Source organism: Cygnus olor, unplaced genomic scaffold (genome assembly GCF_009769625.2).
Source record: "Cygnus olor isolate bCygOlo1 unplaced genomic scaffold, bCygOlo1.pri.v2 S99, whole genome shotgun sequence".
NCBI classification, from domain to species: domain Eukaryota; kingdom Metazoa; phylum Chordata; class Aves; order Anseriformes; family Anatidae; genus Cygnus; species Cygnus olor.
The window spans coordinates 16,309-32,361 of record NW_024429095.1 but is presented as its reverse complement, the minus strand read 5'-3'; the positions used below and the strand labels follow the sequence as shown (position 1 = coordinate 32,361).

The following is a 16,053-nucleotide window of genomic DNA, read 5'->3' as shown; positions in this document are numbered from 1 at the left end:
CTGTGGAGAGGGGCAGGGGTGGCATCTCTCCAAGTGAAGAAATATTCAGGGCTCATTTGTGCAAGCCCCCTCAAGGCACAAACCCACTTGGAAGACCCTGAATAAACTATTACAGCCCATTAGCCATCTTCCTTCAAGGAAGCACACTCGCAACGTACCTCGGGGATCCTCCTGAGGCTCCAAACGAGGATCCAGCTGAGAAGCTGGATATGGAGAACCAGCATCGTCATCTAAAATCAAGCAGAGATGAGAGAAGTTCCCATGGCATGCTGTGCTCTCCCTCTTCCCCAGCACCCTGCAGTGACTGAGGGGGCTGAGGCAATGTCATGGGACAAAGATGCAGGTGGAGATTTCCCCAGAGGGGCCAGCGGCCTCAGCCCCACAGGGGCTCAGCCCCAGGCTTCTCGGCCCCAGCGCCACTCCCGGCGCCCCCGGCAGGAAACAACCCCGCAGCAGCCACGGCCCCACCGTGCCACCCTGCGGGGCTTCTGCCTCCTGCCTGCCCCCTGCCTGCGGTGCCCGCCCGGCCCTGCTGCTATCCCGTCCCCGTCCCCTCCATCAATATGCGTGCCGCGCAGCACCATGCCGCTCAGGGGTTGGTGTTGGCCCTGGCCCTGCCCACCCACCTGCTCCCGGTGGTTGCCATGGTGCAGCCTGGGCACCCCGGGCACACAGGGCCACCAGGAGGAGGAAGAGGAGGCAGGCAGGGGCCGTGGCTCCCCACACTCGCACCATGCTTCCACCACCACCGCTGCAGCTGCAGCTAGTGCTGCTGTCAGGACTGGTGCGGAGCAGTGCCTGTGGCCCGGCCCAGCGTCACAATGGGGTGTCGGGACCTCACAGCCCAGCACTGCATCACCAAGGGGTGTTGTGACCTTGCAGCCCTCACGGTGTCACGGAGCAGCGTTGGGACCTCATGGCCCTCGCAGCGTCACGGAGAGGTGCTGTGACCTCACGGCTTGGCACAGTGTCACAGCAGAGTTCCGAAGAAGTTCTGCATTTCAGCTTACGCTTCTTGCTCATAGGTTTTCAAGTAAAACTCTTGTTTTACCAGATTTCCAATGGTGATTTATCCGGCTACAGAATCTGTCTTTGAGACTAGGGAACGTTACCTAATGATTTCCTGAATTGCCAATGTGATGGCATTCATGCTCTGCGGGTGGCAAGTTGCAGGCTGGCAGCCAGTCGAAGGAGTTGACACGGTGCCTGTGGGCTTTGAAGGGCACTTGCCTTTGGAAAGGGAGATGCTGTGAGAAGCGTGGCTGATCTTTGCTCTTTTTGTTGAACCTCTTCTTTCTTCTTCCCCGCCTCTGAATGCAGCCATTACTTCCAAGGGGCTGACCAGTCTTTGAGGTGCACAATCACCGTCCCAGTTCCAGCACAGCTGTCCCACTACGTGCACTGCTGTCCCAGTACAAGCATCAGCATCCCAGTACCAGTGGAGATGCCCCACCAAATCTGTACTAGTACCAGCAGCATGGCCCCAGTAAGAGCATTACCACCCGAGTACCAACATCACTGTCCCACTTCCAGTACCACCTCCAGCACCCTGATTGCCCCCAGCTCCAGTATTGGTATCCCCACAAGGTCCCAGCACCACTACCGGCATCTCTGTCCAGGACTGGTAGCAGCATCCCCAACTTGGTGCCAGCACGCCCAGCCCCAGCATCCCCACCCCAGGCTGCTATTGGCAACTCCAGTACCAGCAGCCCCAGCCCCAGCATCCCGCAACCCACCACGAGCACCCCAGAGAGGCACCTCCTGGGGACCCCTACAGACAGCCGCCCCATTGGCTCCCCATCACAGCTCCATGGTACCAGTGGCAGTACCACAGGGCCCGCTTCCACCACAGACGGGAGCAGCATTTGCACCCCTGCAAAAGAGAGGAGGTGGAAAACAAACAAAGGAAACCCTACTAACCTGAAAGTACCCCAAACTACCCACACCCCTGTCTCCAGGGCCTGCTTGCTGCCCCCATCCCTGGAGCGATGCTGATGCCATACCAGCCCGCTCACATCCCCACCATCCCCCACCTGCTACCTAAGGCCAATGCCTGGTCTGGGGTGCCGGGCTCACAGTTCGTGTGGTGCTGCTCCCACCTGTGGTGCTGCCCCTACCCGCTGCTCCTCTGTGTCCCCCCATCTGTGTCTGGGGTCAGCCCATGGTGATGGGGACACTGGTGCCCCACAGCTGTTGGAGCTGAGGCCCGGGGGCCATGCCGCACAGGGAGCCCCTGCACCCCACAGGCTCCTGCCTGCTGCAGGACCCCATCCACCCCGGCCCCCCACCACCCCTTCTCCTGGATCCTCCGCTCCCGGGGCAGCTGCTCCCGGCTCCCTGGAACCTGACCAGGAGCAGGGGGCAGCCGCCACTCCCCTCAGAGGACAACGTGGCGCTCCCCAAAGATGAGGGGACCCAAATCCCACCACCCCCGCCCCCAGACCACTCTGCCTCCACCAACCTGTGTTGAGGCGGTACCCGATGGTGAGTCTGCGGCAGTGGCACAGCCACTGGTGGAAGTTTTACTGGCAGTTTTCTTCCTATCACCAAAGATTTTCAGCTCGACGTCTTTGTGGCCACCGTAGCCAAGATGGCTGCCATTCGCCACTTCACCCAGGAGACATTCTCGGTTTACAAGCAACAATCTAGAAGGGCACCTTTCCTAGTCAGCTCCCTTAGTACCTGGATCAAGAAGTTATCATCAAGGTGCTTTAGGAATTTCCTGGACCTGTTTGTGTCTGCTCCTTGTCATTCCCTGCTACCATCTGGCAACCCAAAGTCACCCACACACTTAGGGACAAGGCAGCTGACCTGGAGACATTGCCTAATTCCTTATTGAACCATCCATCCGTGCAGTCACCCGGGATGGGAGGCCGATCTCCAACTCCCACAACAACATCCGCATTATTGGTTTGTCCCTTAATCCTCACTCAGAGGCTCTCAACCGTGTCATTGCGCCAGCCCCCTGCCTCACCTGCCCTGCCTATCCCTCCTGATGAGCCTAGAACCGTCCCTCGCAGCACTCCAGTCACAGCCCTCTGCCCAACCAGTCGTGCTTATGCCAATGACGATGTAATTCTGGGGCTGAGCCAAAGCTTGCCAGTACGTCTGGCTGAAGGCTCACCTTTTCAGATGCACGGTATTTACAATAAAGGGTTCTCATTCATGCATCCCGTCAAAATAAATAAATAAATAAATAAATAAATAAAAAAGAAATGGGGGAAGAGAAAGAGAGAAAAAAGGATTTTACATGATCTTGGTATCAATCGTACTTTTGCTGCCCTTCGGCACTGTTAGGGGTTCCTCAGGCTCTCTCACAAGAGCAGGGCTGTCCCCCACTTCTGCTCTCTAATGACTTCAGTGCTGCAAAACCAAACCAGAACAGAGGTGTTGCTGAACTAACAAAAGCAGAAGATTGATCAATACCTAAAGGGGTGAGCTTTGTGAAACCTCTCTGGCCCTGGCTCTTTCCTGCAGTTCCCCACCATGACGGAGATGGGCCAGAGCCCCTTCGACCTGCACGAGGGCTTGGGAATGAGACAACAGGAGCGTCCAGTTTCTCCTGTCCACTCATTTCTCCCTTACTCAGGGAATGCTTAAGAAAGAGGCGGAAGGGCTCTCAAAACCAGGAGCCCTCTGTGTTCAGCATTGCCATCATCTTCGTACTTTGGGCGCTAGCACACGGAAAAAGAAGGAAAGAAATTACAAAGCTCTCTCAGCTGAGTCACAGGAAGAGCTGCTCTCACCAAGAGCGCTGCAGACTGAGGCCACAACATCAGCCAGAAAATGCTGAGCAAATGCAGCTTTCTCACAAGCCTCCTCTCTCCTCAGCGCCTGTGTCTGCTGGCTTTCACAAAGTGCCTGTCAAGACATTGCTGCACGGAAAACATGCAGGCTGTTTCTCTGCTTCTTCTGTGACCTGGATTTGGAAGAACCACCACCATGGGACACTTCTCAAACAAGAGCAACGACTGGGGGCATCCGTATCGGCAGCCACCCTCGCAGGGAAGAACCTATTCCTAACGCCCAGCCTGAACCTGCCTTGTCCCAGCTCCGTGCTGTTCCCTCGGGTCCCCAGAGAGAAGAGATCGGCGCCTGCCCCTCCACTCCCCTCTTCAGCAAGCTGAGGGCCGCCATGAGGCCTCCCCTCAGTCGCCTCTTCTCTCGGCTGAACAAACCAAGAGACTTCAGCTGCTCCTCACACCTCTTGCCCACCAGACCTTTCACCATCTTCAGCAACCTCCTCTGGACACTCTCCAATAATTTTATGCCCTTCAGGACATAAAACCTGTACTTTCCGCTTCAGTCCTTAAAGAGTTAATGAGCTTCCCTCGAAGTACAACGAAGCGTTTAAGACCAGTCAGAAGATTTCTTCCAAACTCTTTTAGCATTTTCCCTTTCTAGGATTTACATTTCTAGTCTTAACAGCTGATCTTCCTTCTTGCCAAATTATAACTATAACCTTTTAAAGGATTTACTTCTGCTCTTTTATATGATAGAATTTGTTTGGACAGTTTGACACTTGCTGAACTATCATGGAATCACTTAGGTTGGAGAAGATCTCTGAGATTGAAGATTTGAATGGATTTGATTGAAGATTTGAAGGATGTACCCCTTGAAAGGTATGACTGGGAACTTTTTACTGATGGTAGTAGTTTTGTGGAGAATGGAGCACGATACGCAGGCTATGCAGTAACAACCCTGAAGACAGTAATCGAAGCAAAACCTTTACCACCTGGAACATCAGCACAGCGAGCGGAACAGATAGCCCTAACTCGAGCACTGGAACTGAGTAAAGGAAAGATGGTAAATATTTGGACAGGTTCAAAGTATGCCTTTGGAGTGGTCCACGTTCATGGAGCATTATGGAAAGAGAGAGGGTTGTTGTCCTCACAAGGGGCCAATATAAGATATCACGAGGAGGTGTTAAGTTTGATAAATGCGGTACAAAAACCAAAACAAGTGGCTATCATGCACTGCAAAGCCCATCAAGGAGGAACCTCGAAGATATCAGAAGGGAATCGGTTGGCAGATGGAGCAGCTCGACAAATTGCTCGGAAGGTGTGGAATGTGATGGCTTTGGTACCACTCAAGACAGGCCCCACTCGTCTTAATCTTCCCAAGGAACCAAGATATTCGCCAGAGGATGAGAAATTAGCAAATCTCCTAAAGGCCCGAAAGAACTCTGATGGATGGTATGTAACCGCTACGGGCCAGGTAGTAATACCCCCCTTGGTGATGCGAGAAATACTTCAGACAAGACATAATGAGTGTCACTGGGGTGCAGAGGCAATGGTAACATTTTTAAAACGTAGCATTATGTTAACAATGGCAAAGTGAGTAACGTCAAAGCGTGAGATTTGTTTGAAAAATAATCCAGTAGCAAGAAAACATGCTGAAATGGGAAGAGTGAGAGTAGGGATAGAACCAGGAGATTACTGGCAAGTTGATTTTGTAGAGTTACCTAGGACTAGGGGATACAGGTATTTGTTAGTAGGGGTTGACACCTTTTCCGGATGGCCAGAAGCCCTTCCCTGTCGCACCAATCAAGCTAAAGAGACAGTAAAATGGTTATTGCGGGAAATCATTCCGAGGTTTGGGGTACCGTTAGGAATATCCTCGGATAGGGGACCGCGCTTTGTTGCATCTGTGGTTAAAGACGTAAGCCGGCCTTTAGGAATTTCTTGGCATTTACATACTGCATGGAGACCCCAATCTAGTGGACAGGTAGAAAGGATGAACCAAACACTAAAGGGACAGATCAGTAAAACCTGCCAGGAAGCCAAAATACAATGGCCACAAGCTTTGCCTATAGCCTTATTGAGAATAAGGATCAAGCCAAGGAGTGGAATGTCAGTAAGCCCGTACGAGATTATGTATGGGAAGCCTTATGAATCCCCAGAACCAAATCCTAATATGCACATAACAGGGAACCAGGATGTTTATAATTACGTATTGTCTCTTGGCAAAACTTTAGCTCAACTTTGAAGTGTTTTGGTGTGGAACCGACCATTGTCACTGGAAAACCCTGTCCACGATATTCAGCCAGGCGACCGAGTGTACATTAAAAACTGGAATGAAGAACCCCTGAAAGAACGGTGGGCCGGACCTTATCAGGTATTATTGACTACTTTTACAGCTGTAAAGGTAGAAGGGGTGGATGCTTGGATTCATTACACTCGGGTGAAAAAGGTTCCTGAACTTTGGTCGGTGCGAGCTATCGGAGATACAAAACTACAGATGAGGCGCGTATAACCATACAATGTCGGGGTTCTTAACAACGGTAACGACAACAGTAATTGTTTTGTGTAAATACCTTGTAATTGGGTTCCTAGAAATACCAGAAAAATATAAGAAAGTGGAAATATTGAAAGGAGAAAATGTTACTTTGGAATGTGGAATGCACGACGATAAACCAATGACAATTAGCTCTCTACAGGTGGTCTGGGAGTGTTGTGGTTTAGCCCGGCTGGCAGCTAAACACCACACAGCCGTTTGCTCACCCTCCCCCCTCCCTCTCTGGGATGGGGGAGAGAGAAACGGGAAAGTGAAGCCTGTGAGTTGAGATAAAGACAGTTTATTAAGACAGGAAAAAAATAATAACAACAACAACAACAACAACAACAACAACAACAACAACAATAATAATAATAATAATAATAATAATAATAATAATAATAGTATTAATAATAATAATGTGTATGAAACAAGTGATGCACAATGCAATTGCTCACCACCCGTTGACCGATGCCCAGCCTATCCCTGAGCAGCCGCCCCCCCCGCCCCCGGCTAGTCACCCCTATATATTGTTCAGCATGACGTCAGATGGTATGGAATACCCCTTTGGCCAGTTTGGGTCAGCTGTCCTGGGTCTTTCCCCTCCCAGCTCCTGCTGCATCCCTAGCCTGCTCGCTAGCAGGACAGAGCGAGAAGCTGAAAAGTCCTTGGCTTGGTGTAAGCACTGCTCTACAACAATTAAAACATCAGCATGTTATCAGCGCTCTTCTCATCTTAATCCAAAACATAGCACTCTACCAGCTACTAGGAGGAAAATTAACTCTGTCCTAACTGAAACCAGGACAGATATCCACCCCTTATTCCATACCATTTATGTCATGCTCAGGTTACACTCTTTCCAATACCTTCTAATTAATCACCATTTTCATCTATGATATATAGCAATCATGGTAGTGATGACATACGGTATTATATGATAATTAACATACTACAATTCAACTCATGGGCTATTCTCACCCAGTGTTAGGTCCCCTTGAGGTACACACCAGACCTCCCCATTCTTTTGCATTACCCACCAAGTGCATCCAGGTCCCTGAGCAAAAGCAATCCCACGAATGGGTTTGCCTTTTCCTGAGGCAGGAGTAGCCCAGACTGTCTTACCCAGCATGTTTCTTACGTGCACTACGGGAACTTTATCCCCTTCTACAGTGAGTAACAGGTTTGATTGGGCAGGTCCAGCTCGGTTGGCAGATCCCCTAGTATTGACTAACCAGGTGGCCTTTGCCAAATGTGTATCCCAATTTTTGAATGTCCCAGCACCCATTGCTTTCAGTGTAGTCTTTAACAGTCCATTGTATCGTTCAACTTTCCCGGAGGCTGGTGCATGATAGGGGATGTGATACACCCACTCAATACCATGTTCTTTGGCCCAAGTGTCTATAAGAATGTTTCGGAAATGAGTCCCATTGTCTGATTCAATTCTTTCTGGGGTGCCATGTCGCCATAGGACTTGCTTTTCAAGGCCCAGGACAGTGTTTCGGGCGGTGGCATGGGGCACAGGATATGTTTCCAGCCATCCGGTGGTTGCTTCCACCATTGTAAGTACGTGGCACTTGCCGTTGTGGGTTTGAGGGAGTGTGATGTAATCAATCTGCCAGGCCTCTCCATATTTGTATTTCAGCTATCGTCCTCCATACCAAAGAGGCTTTGACCATTTGGCTTGCTTGATTGCAGCACATGTTTCACAATCATGAATAACCTGTGCTATAGTGTCCATGGTCAGGTCCACCCCTCGATCACGAGCCCATCTGTATGTTGCATCTCTACCTTGATGGCCTGAGGTGTCATGGGCCCATCAGGCTATAAATAATTCACCTTTATGTTGCCAGTCCAGGTCCACCTGAGCCACTTCAATCTTAGCAGCCTGATCCACCTGCTGGTTGTTTTGATGTTCTTCAGTAGCCCGATTCTTGGGCACATGAGCATCTACATGGCGTACCTTTACAACCAGGTTCTCTACCCGGGCAGCAATATCTTGCCACAATGCAGCAGCCCAGATGGGTTTGCCCCTGCGCTCCCAGTTGTTCTGCTTCCATTGCTGTAACCATCCCCACAGGGCATTTGCTACCATCCATGAATCAGTATAGAGATAGAGAACTGGCCACTTTTCTCGTTCAGCAATATCTAAGGCCAGCTGAATGGCTTTCACTTCTGCAAACTGACTCGATTCACCTTCTCCCTCAGCAGCTCCTGCAACTCGTCGTGTAGGACTCCATACAGCAGCTTTCCATCTCCGATGCTTTCCCACAATACGACAGGACCCATCAGTGAACAGGGCATATTTCTTCTCATTTTCTGGTAGCTTGTTGTACAGTGGGGCTTCTTCAGCACGGACCACCTCCTCCTCTGATGATATCCCAAAGTATTTGCCTTCTGGCCAGTCATTAATCACTTCCAAGATTCCTGGGTGACTGGGGTTTCCTATTTGAGCCCACTGAGTAATCAGTGCAACCCACTTGCTCCATGTAGCATCAGTTGCATGATGTGTAGAGGGGACCCTTCCTTTGAACATCCAACCTAGTACCGGCAGTCGGGGTGCCAGGAGGAGCTGCGCTTCAGTACCGACCACTTCCGAAGCAGATCGAACTCCTTCATATGCTGCCAATATCTCCTTTTTGGTTGGAATATAGCGGGCCTCAGATCCTCTGTATCCCCGACTCCAAAACCCCAGGGGTCGACCTCGAGTTTCCCCCGGTTCTTTCTGCCAGAGGCTCCAGGTGGGGCCATTCTCCCCGGCTGCGGTGTAGAGCACATTCTTTACATCTGGTCCTGTTCGGACTGGCCCAAGGGCTACTGCATGAACTATTTCCTGCTTAATTTGTTCAAAGGCTTGTCGTTGCTCAGGGCCCCATTCAAAAGTATTCTTCTTACGGGTTACTTGGTAGAGCGGGTTTACAATCAGACTGTAATTTGGAATATGCATTCTCCAAAACCCCACGACACCTAGGAAAGTTTGTGTTTCCTTTTTGCTAGTTGGTGGAGACATAGCTGTTATTTTGTTGATCACATCCATTGGGATTTGACGACGTCCATCTTGCCATTTTATTCCTAAAAACTGGATCTCTCGTGCAGGTCCTTTAACTTTATTTTGTTTTATGGCAAAACCAGCCCGCAGAAGGATTTGGACTATTTTCTTCCCTTTCTCGAAAACTTCCTCTGCAGTGTCACCCCACACAATGATGTCATCGATGTACTGCAGGTGTTCAGGAGCTTCCCCCTGCTCCAGCGCAGACTGGATCAGTCCATGGCAAATGGTAGGGCTGTGCTTCCACCCCTGGGGCAGCCGATTCCAAGTATATTGGACTCCCCTCCAAGTGAAAGCAAACTGTGGCCTGCACTCTGCTGCTAGAGGGATGGAGAAAAATGCATTAGCAATATCAATTGTGGCATACCACTTGGCTGCCTTTGATTCCAGTTCGTACTGGAGTTCTAGCATGTCCGGCACTGCAGCACTCAGTGGTGGTGTGACTTCGTTCAGGCCACGATAATCCGCTGTTAGTCTCCACTCACCATTAGGCTTTTGCACTGGCCATATGGGACTATTAAAAGGTGAATGGGTCTTGCTGATTACTCCTTGGCTCTCCAGTTGACGAATTAGCTTATGGATGGGAATCAGGGAGTCTCGGTCGGCGCAATATTGCTGCCGGTGCACAGTTGTGGTAGCGATTGGCGCTTGCTGTTCTTCAACCCTCAGCAACCCCACAACAGAAGGGTCCTCTGAGAGACCGGGCAAGGTAGACAACTGTTTAATGTCCTCTGTCTCTAAGGCAGCTATGCCAAAAGCCCAGCGGAACCCTTTTGGGTCCTTGAAATATCCTCTTCTAAGATAGTCTATGCCAAGGATGCACGGAGCATCCGGGCCAGTCACAATACGGTGCTTTTGCCACTCATTTCCGGTTAGACTCACTTCAGCCTCCAATACAGTTAACTGCTGGGATCCCCCTGTCACGCCATAAATACAGATGGGCTCTGGCCCTTTACAGCTTGATGGCATTAGAGTACATTGTGCACCGGTGTCTACTAGAGCCTTATACTTCTGTGCGTCTGACGTGCCAGGCCATCGAATCCACACAGTCCAATAAACTCGATTGTCCCTTTCCTCCCCCTGGCTGGAGGCAGGGCCCCTCTAGTCCTGGTCAGAATCTTCGTTTCTGTGTTTAAAGGACTGCCTGCTGGAAGTTGGAGCAGCAAACTTTTCAGAGAACCCCTTTCTCCCAATTGTTTTCTTTTGCAACTCACGTACCCGTGCCTCTAGGGTCTCAGTAGATTTTCCATCCCATTTTCTCATGTCCTCTCCATGGTCACGTAGGTAAAACCACAGGGTGGCACGGGGTGTGTACCCACCATATTGCCTTCTTTGCACGGATGAACGTTTACCCCTAATAGCCGAGACACTGGTTTGTACAGGTGGGGAAGAAAATACACTCTCTTTAAGTTGGTGGACCTCTTCAGAAAGTTTCTCCAAAGTATTCTCTTTTAGTTGGTGGCCACTGGTTCGTTCAGGTGGGGGGGAAGATAAATTCTCTTTAAGTTGCTGGAACTCTTCAGAGAGTTTCTCCACAGCCGAGACGCAGGCCTGTAGGGAAGAGGAGAGATGTTCTTCGTACTGCTGGAGTTGTTTACCCACTTCATCCACTGTGGGTTCGTCACCATCTTTCCAGGTTATTATTGCCAATGAACTGACATATGATGATGGTGCACTCCGTACAAACTTCTGCCACATGGGTCGAGTACACTGGACTTCATCTGGATCTGTGGATATTTGTGCGTCGTCTAGGTCCTTATAAATTACTTCCCGTACGGCTAATTCCCTCAGGTACTGAATTCCCTTCTCCATGGTGGTCCACTTGACTGGTAGACATACAAGTTCTTCCTTGTAGGGATACCTTTCCTTCACAGCTAACAGGAGACGCCTCCAGAGGCCGTGAGATCGTGCTCCATCTCCAATTGCTTTGTCAATGCTTGCATCTCTAGCAAGGGATCCCAACCGCTTGGCTTCCCTGCCCTCTAATTTCACACCATTGGCTCCAGTGTCCCAGCACCGTAGCAGCCAGGTGACAAGCTGTTCACCTATACAGCGACCAAAATCTTTTCTCACATCTCATAGCTCACGCTGGTATAGGGTTCGGGTAGTTACTGTTGACTTACTGACATCCTCATCCTCATCTTCATCCTCCTGCACACTTGATGGCCCAGCCTCGTCTTCTCCAGACCCAGACTTAGCAGAAGACTTTCTGCGTTCTAAACGACCTGAGTCTCTATACCATTTTTTCACTTTTTCTACAGGGGCAACTTGCACTGCTACAGTTTGTTTCTCTGACCCAGCCACAGGGTCTGCCACAGGGGTTGGAGTACCCTCTGCAGGGGCAACTTGCACTGCTACAGTTCGTTTCTCTGACCCAGCCACAGGAGTGGGAACGGTTGCGGGAGCTGGAACGGCTGTGGGAGCCGGAACGGCTGCGGGAGCTGGAGCCGGGACGGCTGCGGGAGCTGGAACGGCTGAGGGAGCTGGAGCCGGGACAGCTGCGGGAGCTGGAGCTGGAGTGGCTGCAGGAGCCGGGACTGGAACGGCCGCAGGGTCTGTCACTAGGTTGATAGTAGCATCAATTGCAGCTCGATAGGCACAAGCCAGACCCCAGCACGCCACAGTGATTTGTGTCACTTTGGAACTGCCAGAGTCATGACACCTTTTTTTCAAGCATTCTACCAGTTTTTTAGGATTTTGCAGTTGTTCAGGGGTGAATGTCCAAAACACTGGAGGTGCCCACTGCCCTAGAAACCTGCCCATATCCTCCCACACTCCCTGCCACTCGCAACTATCCCGCCTCAAGACAGATCTCCGGATGAGATTCCTAAGTAGTTGTTTAACCTTAAACAAAACCTGAAGCGCATTCAGGAGACATAACAACAAAAACATGGTGGTCTGAGTATCCCAAGGATATTCAACATCTTGGAGAGCTACCGTAACTAGCTCGGGGGATAAGAGGGTGGTGAAGGAGGAAGGGAGAGTGAACAGGTAGGAAAAAATATCTTCCCCTGTCCCCTCCAGAGACTGACTCCCTGATGAAAAAAGGCAATAGGTGTAATTGCTAATAGTTTCTGAGATATGGTTTCCGAAGTATAGAGTCGACGACAGTGCTGAGTACAAATACCAGGTTAGAGTCATGACCAGATACCTCATCATTTCATAAGCCATCGTTACACCACACAGTACCATAACAATCTTAAACCAGGGCCCGGAAAGGATAAACAGCACGACAGGGAGCACATACAGAAAGTAACGTGCTATAAAACTCAATTTGGGAAACAGGCACAGCAGACTTGAGATTAAGGCAATCAACATTGTGACTAGCAACTATTAAGCAGGTCGAATACTTATACCAATTTTAGTTTAACACACTCTGGTCAAATCTGTCGATATCTCAACCCTTCGTGCCCCACGTTGGGCGCCAAATGGACTGTTGTGGTTTAGGCCGGCTGGCAGTCAAACACCACACAGCCGTTCGCTCACCCTCCCCCCTCCCTCTCCGGGATGGGGGAGAGAAACGGGAAAGTGAAGCCTGTGAGTTGAGATAAAGACAGTTTATTAAGACAGGGAAAAGAATAACAACAATAATAATAATAATAATAGTATTAATAGTAATAATGTGTACGAAATAAGTGATGCACAATGCAATTGCTCACCACCCGTTGACCGATGCCCAGCCTATCCCCGAGCAGCCGGTCCCCCCTCCACCCTGGCTAGCCACCCCTATATATTGTTCAGCATGACGTCAGATGGTATGGAATACCCCTTTGGCCAGTTTGGGTCAGCTGTCCTGGGTCTGTCCCCTCCCAGCTCCTGCTGCATCCCTAGCCTGCTCACTAGCAGGACAGAGAGAGGCTGAAAAGTCCTTGGCTTGGTGTAAGCACTGCTCTACAACAATTAAAACATCAGCATGTTATCAGCGCTCTTCTCATCTTAATCCAAAACATAGCACCCTACCAGCTACTAGGAGGAAAATTAACTCTGTCCTAACTGAAACCAGGACACCCGGGTCAGGACTGTTGCCAGGATGGGAATGTTTAGCCTACCGGCCCTCTGGTGCTGTTAGGCTGCACTCGGAGTGTGAGCTCTGGGCCTTATTTCGAAACTACAGCGTTATTTGAGTGTACAAAGCCGAGATATTCTGCGGATAGGTGATTCTGAAACCACGTCAGGACCACCGCTGTGGCGTGTGCTGGAGTCGGACGCGCGTTTGACTGATCAGGCGGAGCAGGTGAATTGAATTTGTTGCTGGATGGCGAGGTGTTCTGGGGGAAGAGCTAGTCTAAGGAAAACTTCCTCTTACTGCCCCTTCCCATCTCAAATGGCCACTGCCTGGGGAAATTGGTTCTTTAGGAGATTAACTACAACGTTACAGTGAGGATGAGGAATCATCATTACTCCCAGAGTTATTTGCTGCCAGGCCGCAGCGTTGATTTCAGAGATTTTTTTTTTTTAAAAAAAAAAAAAAGGAAAAAGAAAGGAAGTATGTATTCTTTCACATACTCTCTTTTCTTTCCCCGAGAGTAAATGTTGTAGCTTCAGCAGTACCCTTCCTCTGGAAACGATTCCCAGTGCCTGCTCAGACACTGGGGAGGAAAATGACAGAGAGAGCAATGGAGGAGAGCCACCCGATATAAATAAAGGAAAAAAGGGGTTATGGATTAAGGGAAAGCCCCTACAGAAGAAATTGGTGCTATCTAAAAATTGGTTAAGGGTTTGGGACCTGCAGGTGCTGCCTACACGTGCGTGTGTTGCAGTCGTGCCTGTTGCCACTGCGCAAAATGGAGAGAGAGCTTCTTTGTCGAATGCAGCATGTTAAAGCATGCGCCATTGCCTGGAAGAAAAGCACGGCCTTCCCTCGTGTGGGACTTCTTCCCTATTGATCTGTGGTTTACCTGAAGGTTTACCATAACCTGCATATGTTTCAAAAAAACAAAACAAAACAAACAACAAAGAACAACACCAACACTAAAGAGTGGCAAGGCAGACGCTCATGTGGGGACTGTGACTCATGGGTGACATCACCAAGCAAAGCACTGTGAGCGCTTCGGGTCGGGGCTGCTGCGGCGAGCCTCGCAGGCGGGAGGGAGAGCGGTTACGGTTCGCCTGTGGCGGGTCTGTGTCAGCCCTCTGCCCTGGTGGCTTCGTTAGCAGTGAGAGTTTGACTGCTGTGTTCCCAGCTTTGGCTTCTGCACCGAGCGTGTGGCAGAGCCCGCAAGCTGCTTGCTCAGCTGGAAGAGGAAGAGGAGTGACCTCAACTGTGCCGAGGTAAAGCAGAACTGTTGAAAAGATTTGTCAAAGATGCGGGTTGTACCAGCGCAGCCGCTGCAGCTGCAGCAGGTCCTGGAGCATTGGAGAAGACAGAGAGGGCTTTCTTCGTGAAAAGAATGCTGTAAAAGTGTTTTCATGCCAGAAAGTAGGACAAAGGCCTCTGTTGTTTGGATATCCTCTATTGACCTGGCACACTGGCATTACAGCATACCTGGCACACTCTTTGTATCGTTTGTGAAAAAAATAAAATAAAATAAAATAAAATAAAATAAAATAAAATAAAATAAAATAAAAAAGTGTTTTAGTGAGGGCAGGCCAAAAACCTGCCTTGGCACTTCCACATCGCAGCAGTGCTTGCAGAGCGTGCATCCTGGATGCCAGGCCAGGATCTAAATGCGATGGTGCTGTTGGGAACGTGAAGTTCAGGAAGCACTTCTGGGTTTTTCTGTTCTTCCATGTGACTTTTTGCCCTGTGAAGGTGGTGTATTGAGCTCTTTTCTTACCAACAACTAGGTTCCAAAGCAGTTACAGATTAACATCTACATGCTTGGGTGTTATTAACACAGCATTGCATACCGAGCTGGTGCTTGGTAGGAGAAAACAGAAATCGTACCTGGGAAACTCGGACACTCTCAACTACATACTGCTAGGAAGAAACTCAGCTGCAAGAGTGCACTTAAATAACACATCACCAGAGCTTTTGTGCTCCTGACCGTTGAAGGCACATTTCCCAGCACTGTCTTATTGGAAGTTGATACAGACTGGCAGTATGCAGTTGGTTCCCATCTATAACGTGTGACTGTACAGTGCTGTATAAGACATTTTTTTCACAGGTTTGGAGAAAGTGAAGAAAAACACACACACCCATTGATACGTGGACCCTGAACCTGTCCCAGGCTAATTAACAGCGATGCCCATTGGATATCTACTGGTACACTGCTGCCTTCTGACTGCTCCAGCAGTCAGAATTCCATTTTTAATTAACCAGCAGGTCCCTCTGAGTGGCTTTGCTAAACCTCCTGCAGTAGGAAGTATCCTACGAGAGCCAAGTTACTAAATTGATGTGTGGTTTTCCCTTAATCCCCTCACCCCTGACTTTCTAGCTCCTGATGACACTGCCAACGTGTGCAGTGCTAGGTGCCAGCTGCCATGGTTTCTATATATTGTAAAATTAGTGATTTGGGCCTTGTGAGCACTGAGAACAGGTTAGCAGTTGCTTAAGACCTTTACTTTCTCGTTCTGCTAATGCACATTAAATTCTTCAGGAACTGCAGCACAAGAACCGTCTTGCGCAGGATCTCTGGAAGCAGGAAATAGCCGCTCTGTGGAGCTCTCTCTTCCTTTTATATGTTAAGGGCTCTTTAGAACAGCAGCAGATGGAGCAGCTCTTCCTGGGAGGGAGAACGGGGCTATTGGCAGCTCGTTCCAGTGGTCCCAGATGTCTCGTGGTTGTGACA

General features: G+C 49.8%; 1 protein-coding gene and 1 long non-coding RNA gene across 12 annotated transcripts in view; both read right to left on the bottom strand.

The window, feature by feature from the left end:
* Positions 1–16,053, bottom strand: part of LOC121063182 — a 28,960-nt gene that overhangs the window by 4,344 nt on the left and 8,563 nt on the right. For 4 of the 11 annotated variants that reach the window (XR_005815862.1, XM_040543549.1, XM_040543550.1 and 1 more), the window contains 2 exons: positions 10,948–10,950; positions 159–230 (listed from right to left, as the gene is read on the bottom strand). Coding sequence is in view for 6 of the 11 variants with exons in the window: in XM_040543549.1 (XP_040399483.1) it covers positions 159–230; positions 10,948–10,950 (75 nt within the window). In the remaining 5 variants the exon portion in view is untranslated. Of the gene's footprint in view, positions 1–158; positions 231–623; positions 1,109–2,642; positions 2,654–10,727; positions 10,762–10,823; positions 10,877–10,947; positions 10,951–16,053 lie in introns of those variants that run through there. The other 7 variants (XR_005815863.1, XM_040543548.1, XM_040543547.1 and 4 more) reach the window with 7 other exon arrangements.
* Positions 13,241–16,053, bottom strand: part of LOC121063185 — a 4,262-nt gene continuing 1,449 nt past the window's right edge. The window contains exons 2-3 of the long non-coding RNA XR_005815865.1: positions 15,827–15,829; positions 13,241–13,252 (exon numbers count right to left, since the gene is read on the bottom strand). This is a non-coding gene — a long non-coding RNA (uncharacterized LOC121063185). The remainder of the gene's footprint in view (positions 13,253–15,826; positions 15,830–16,053) is intronic.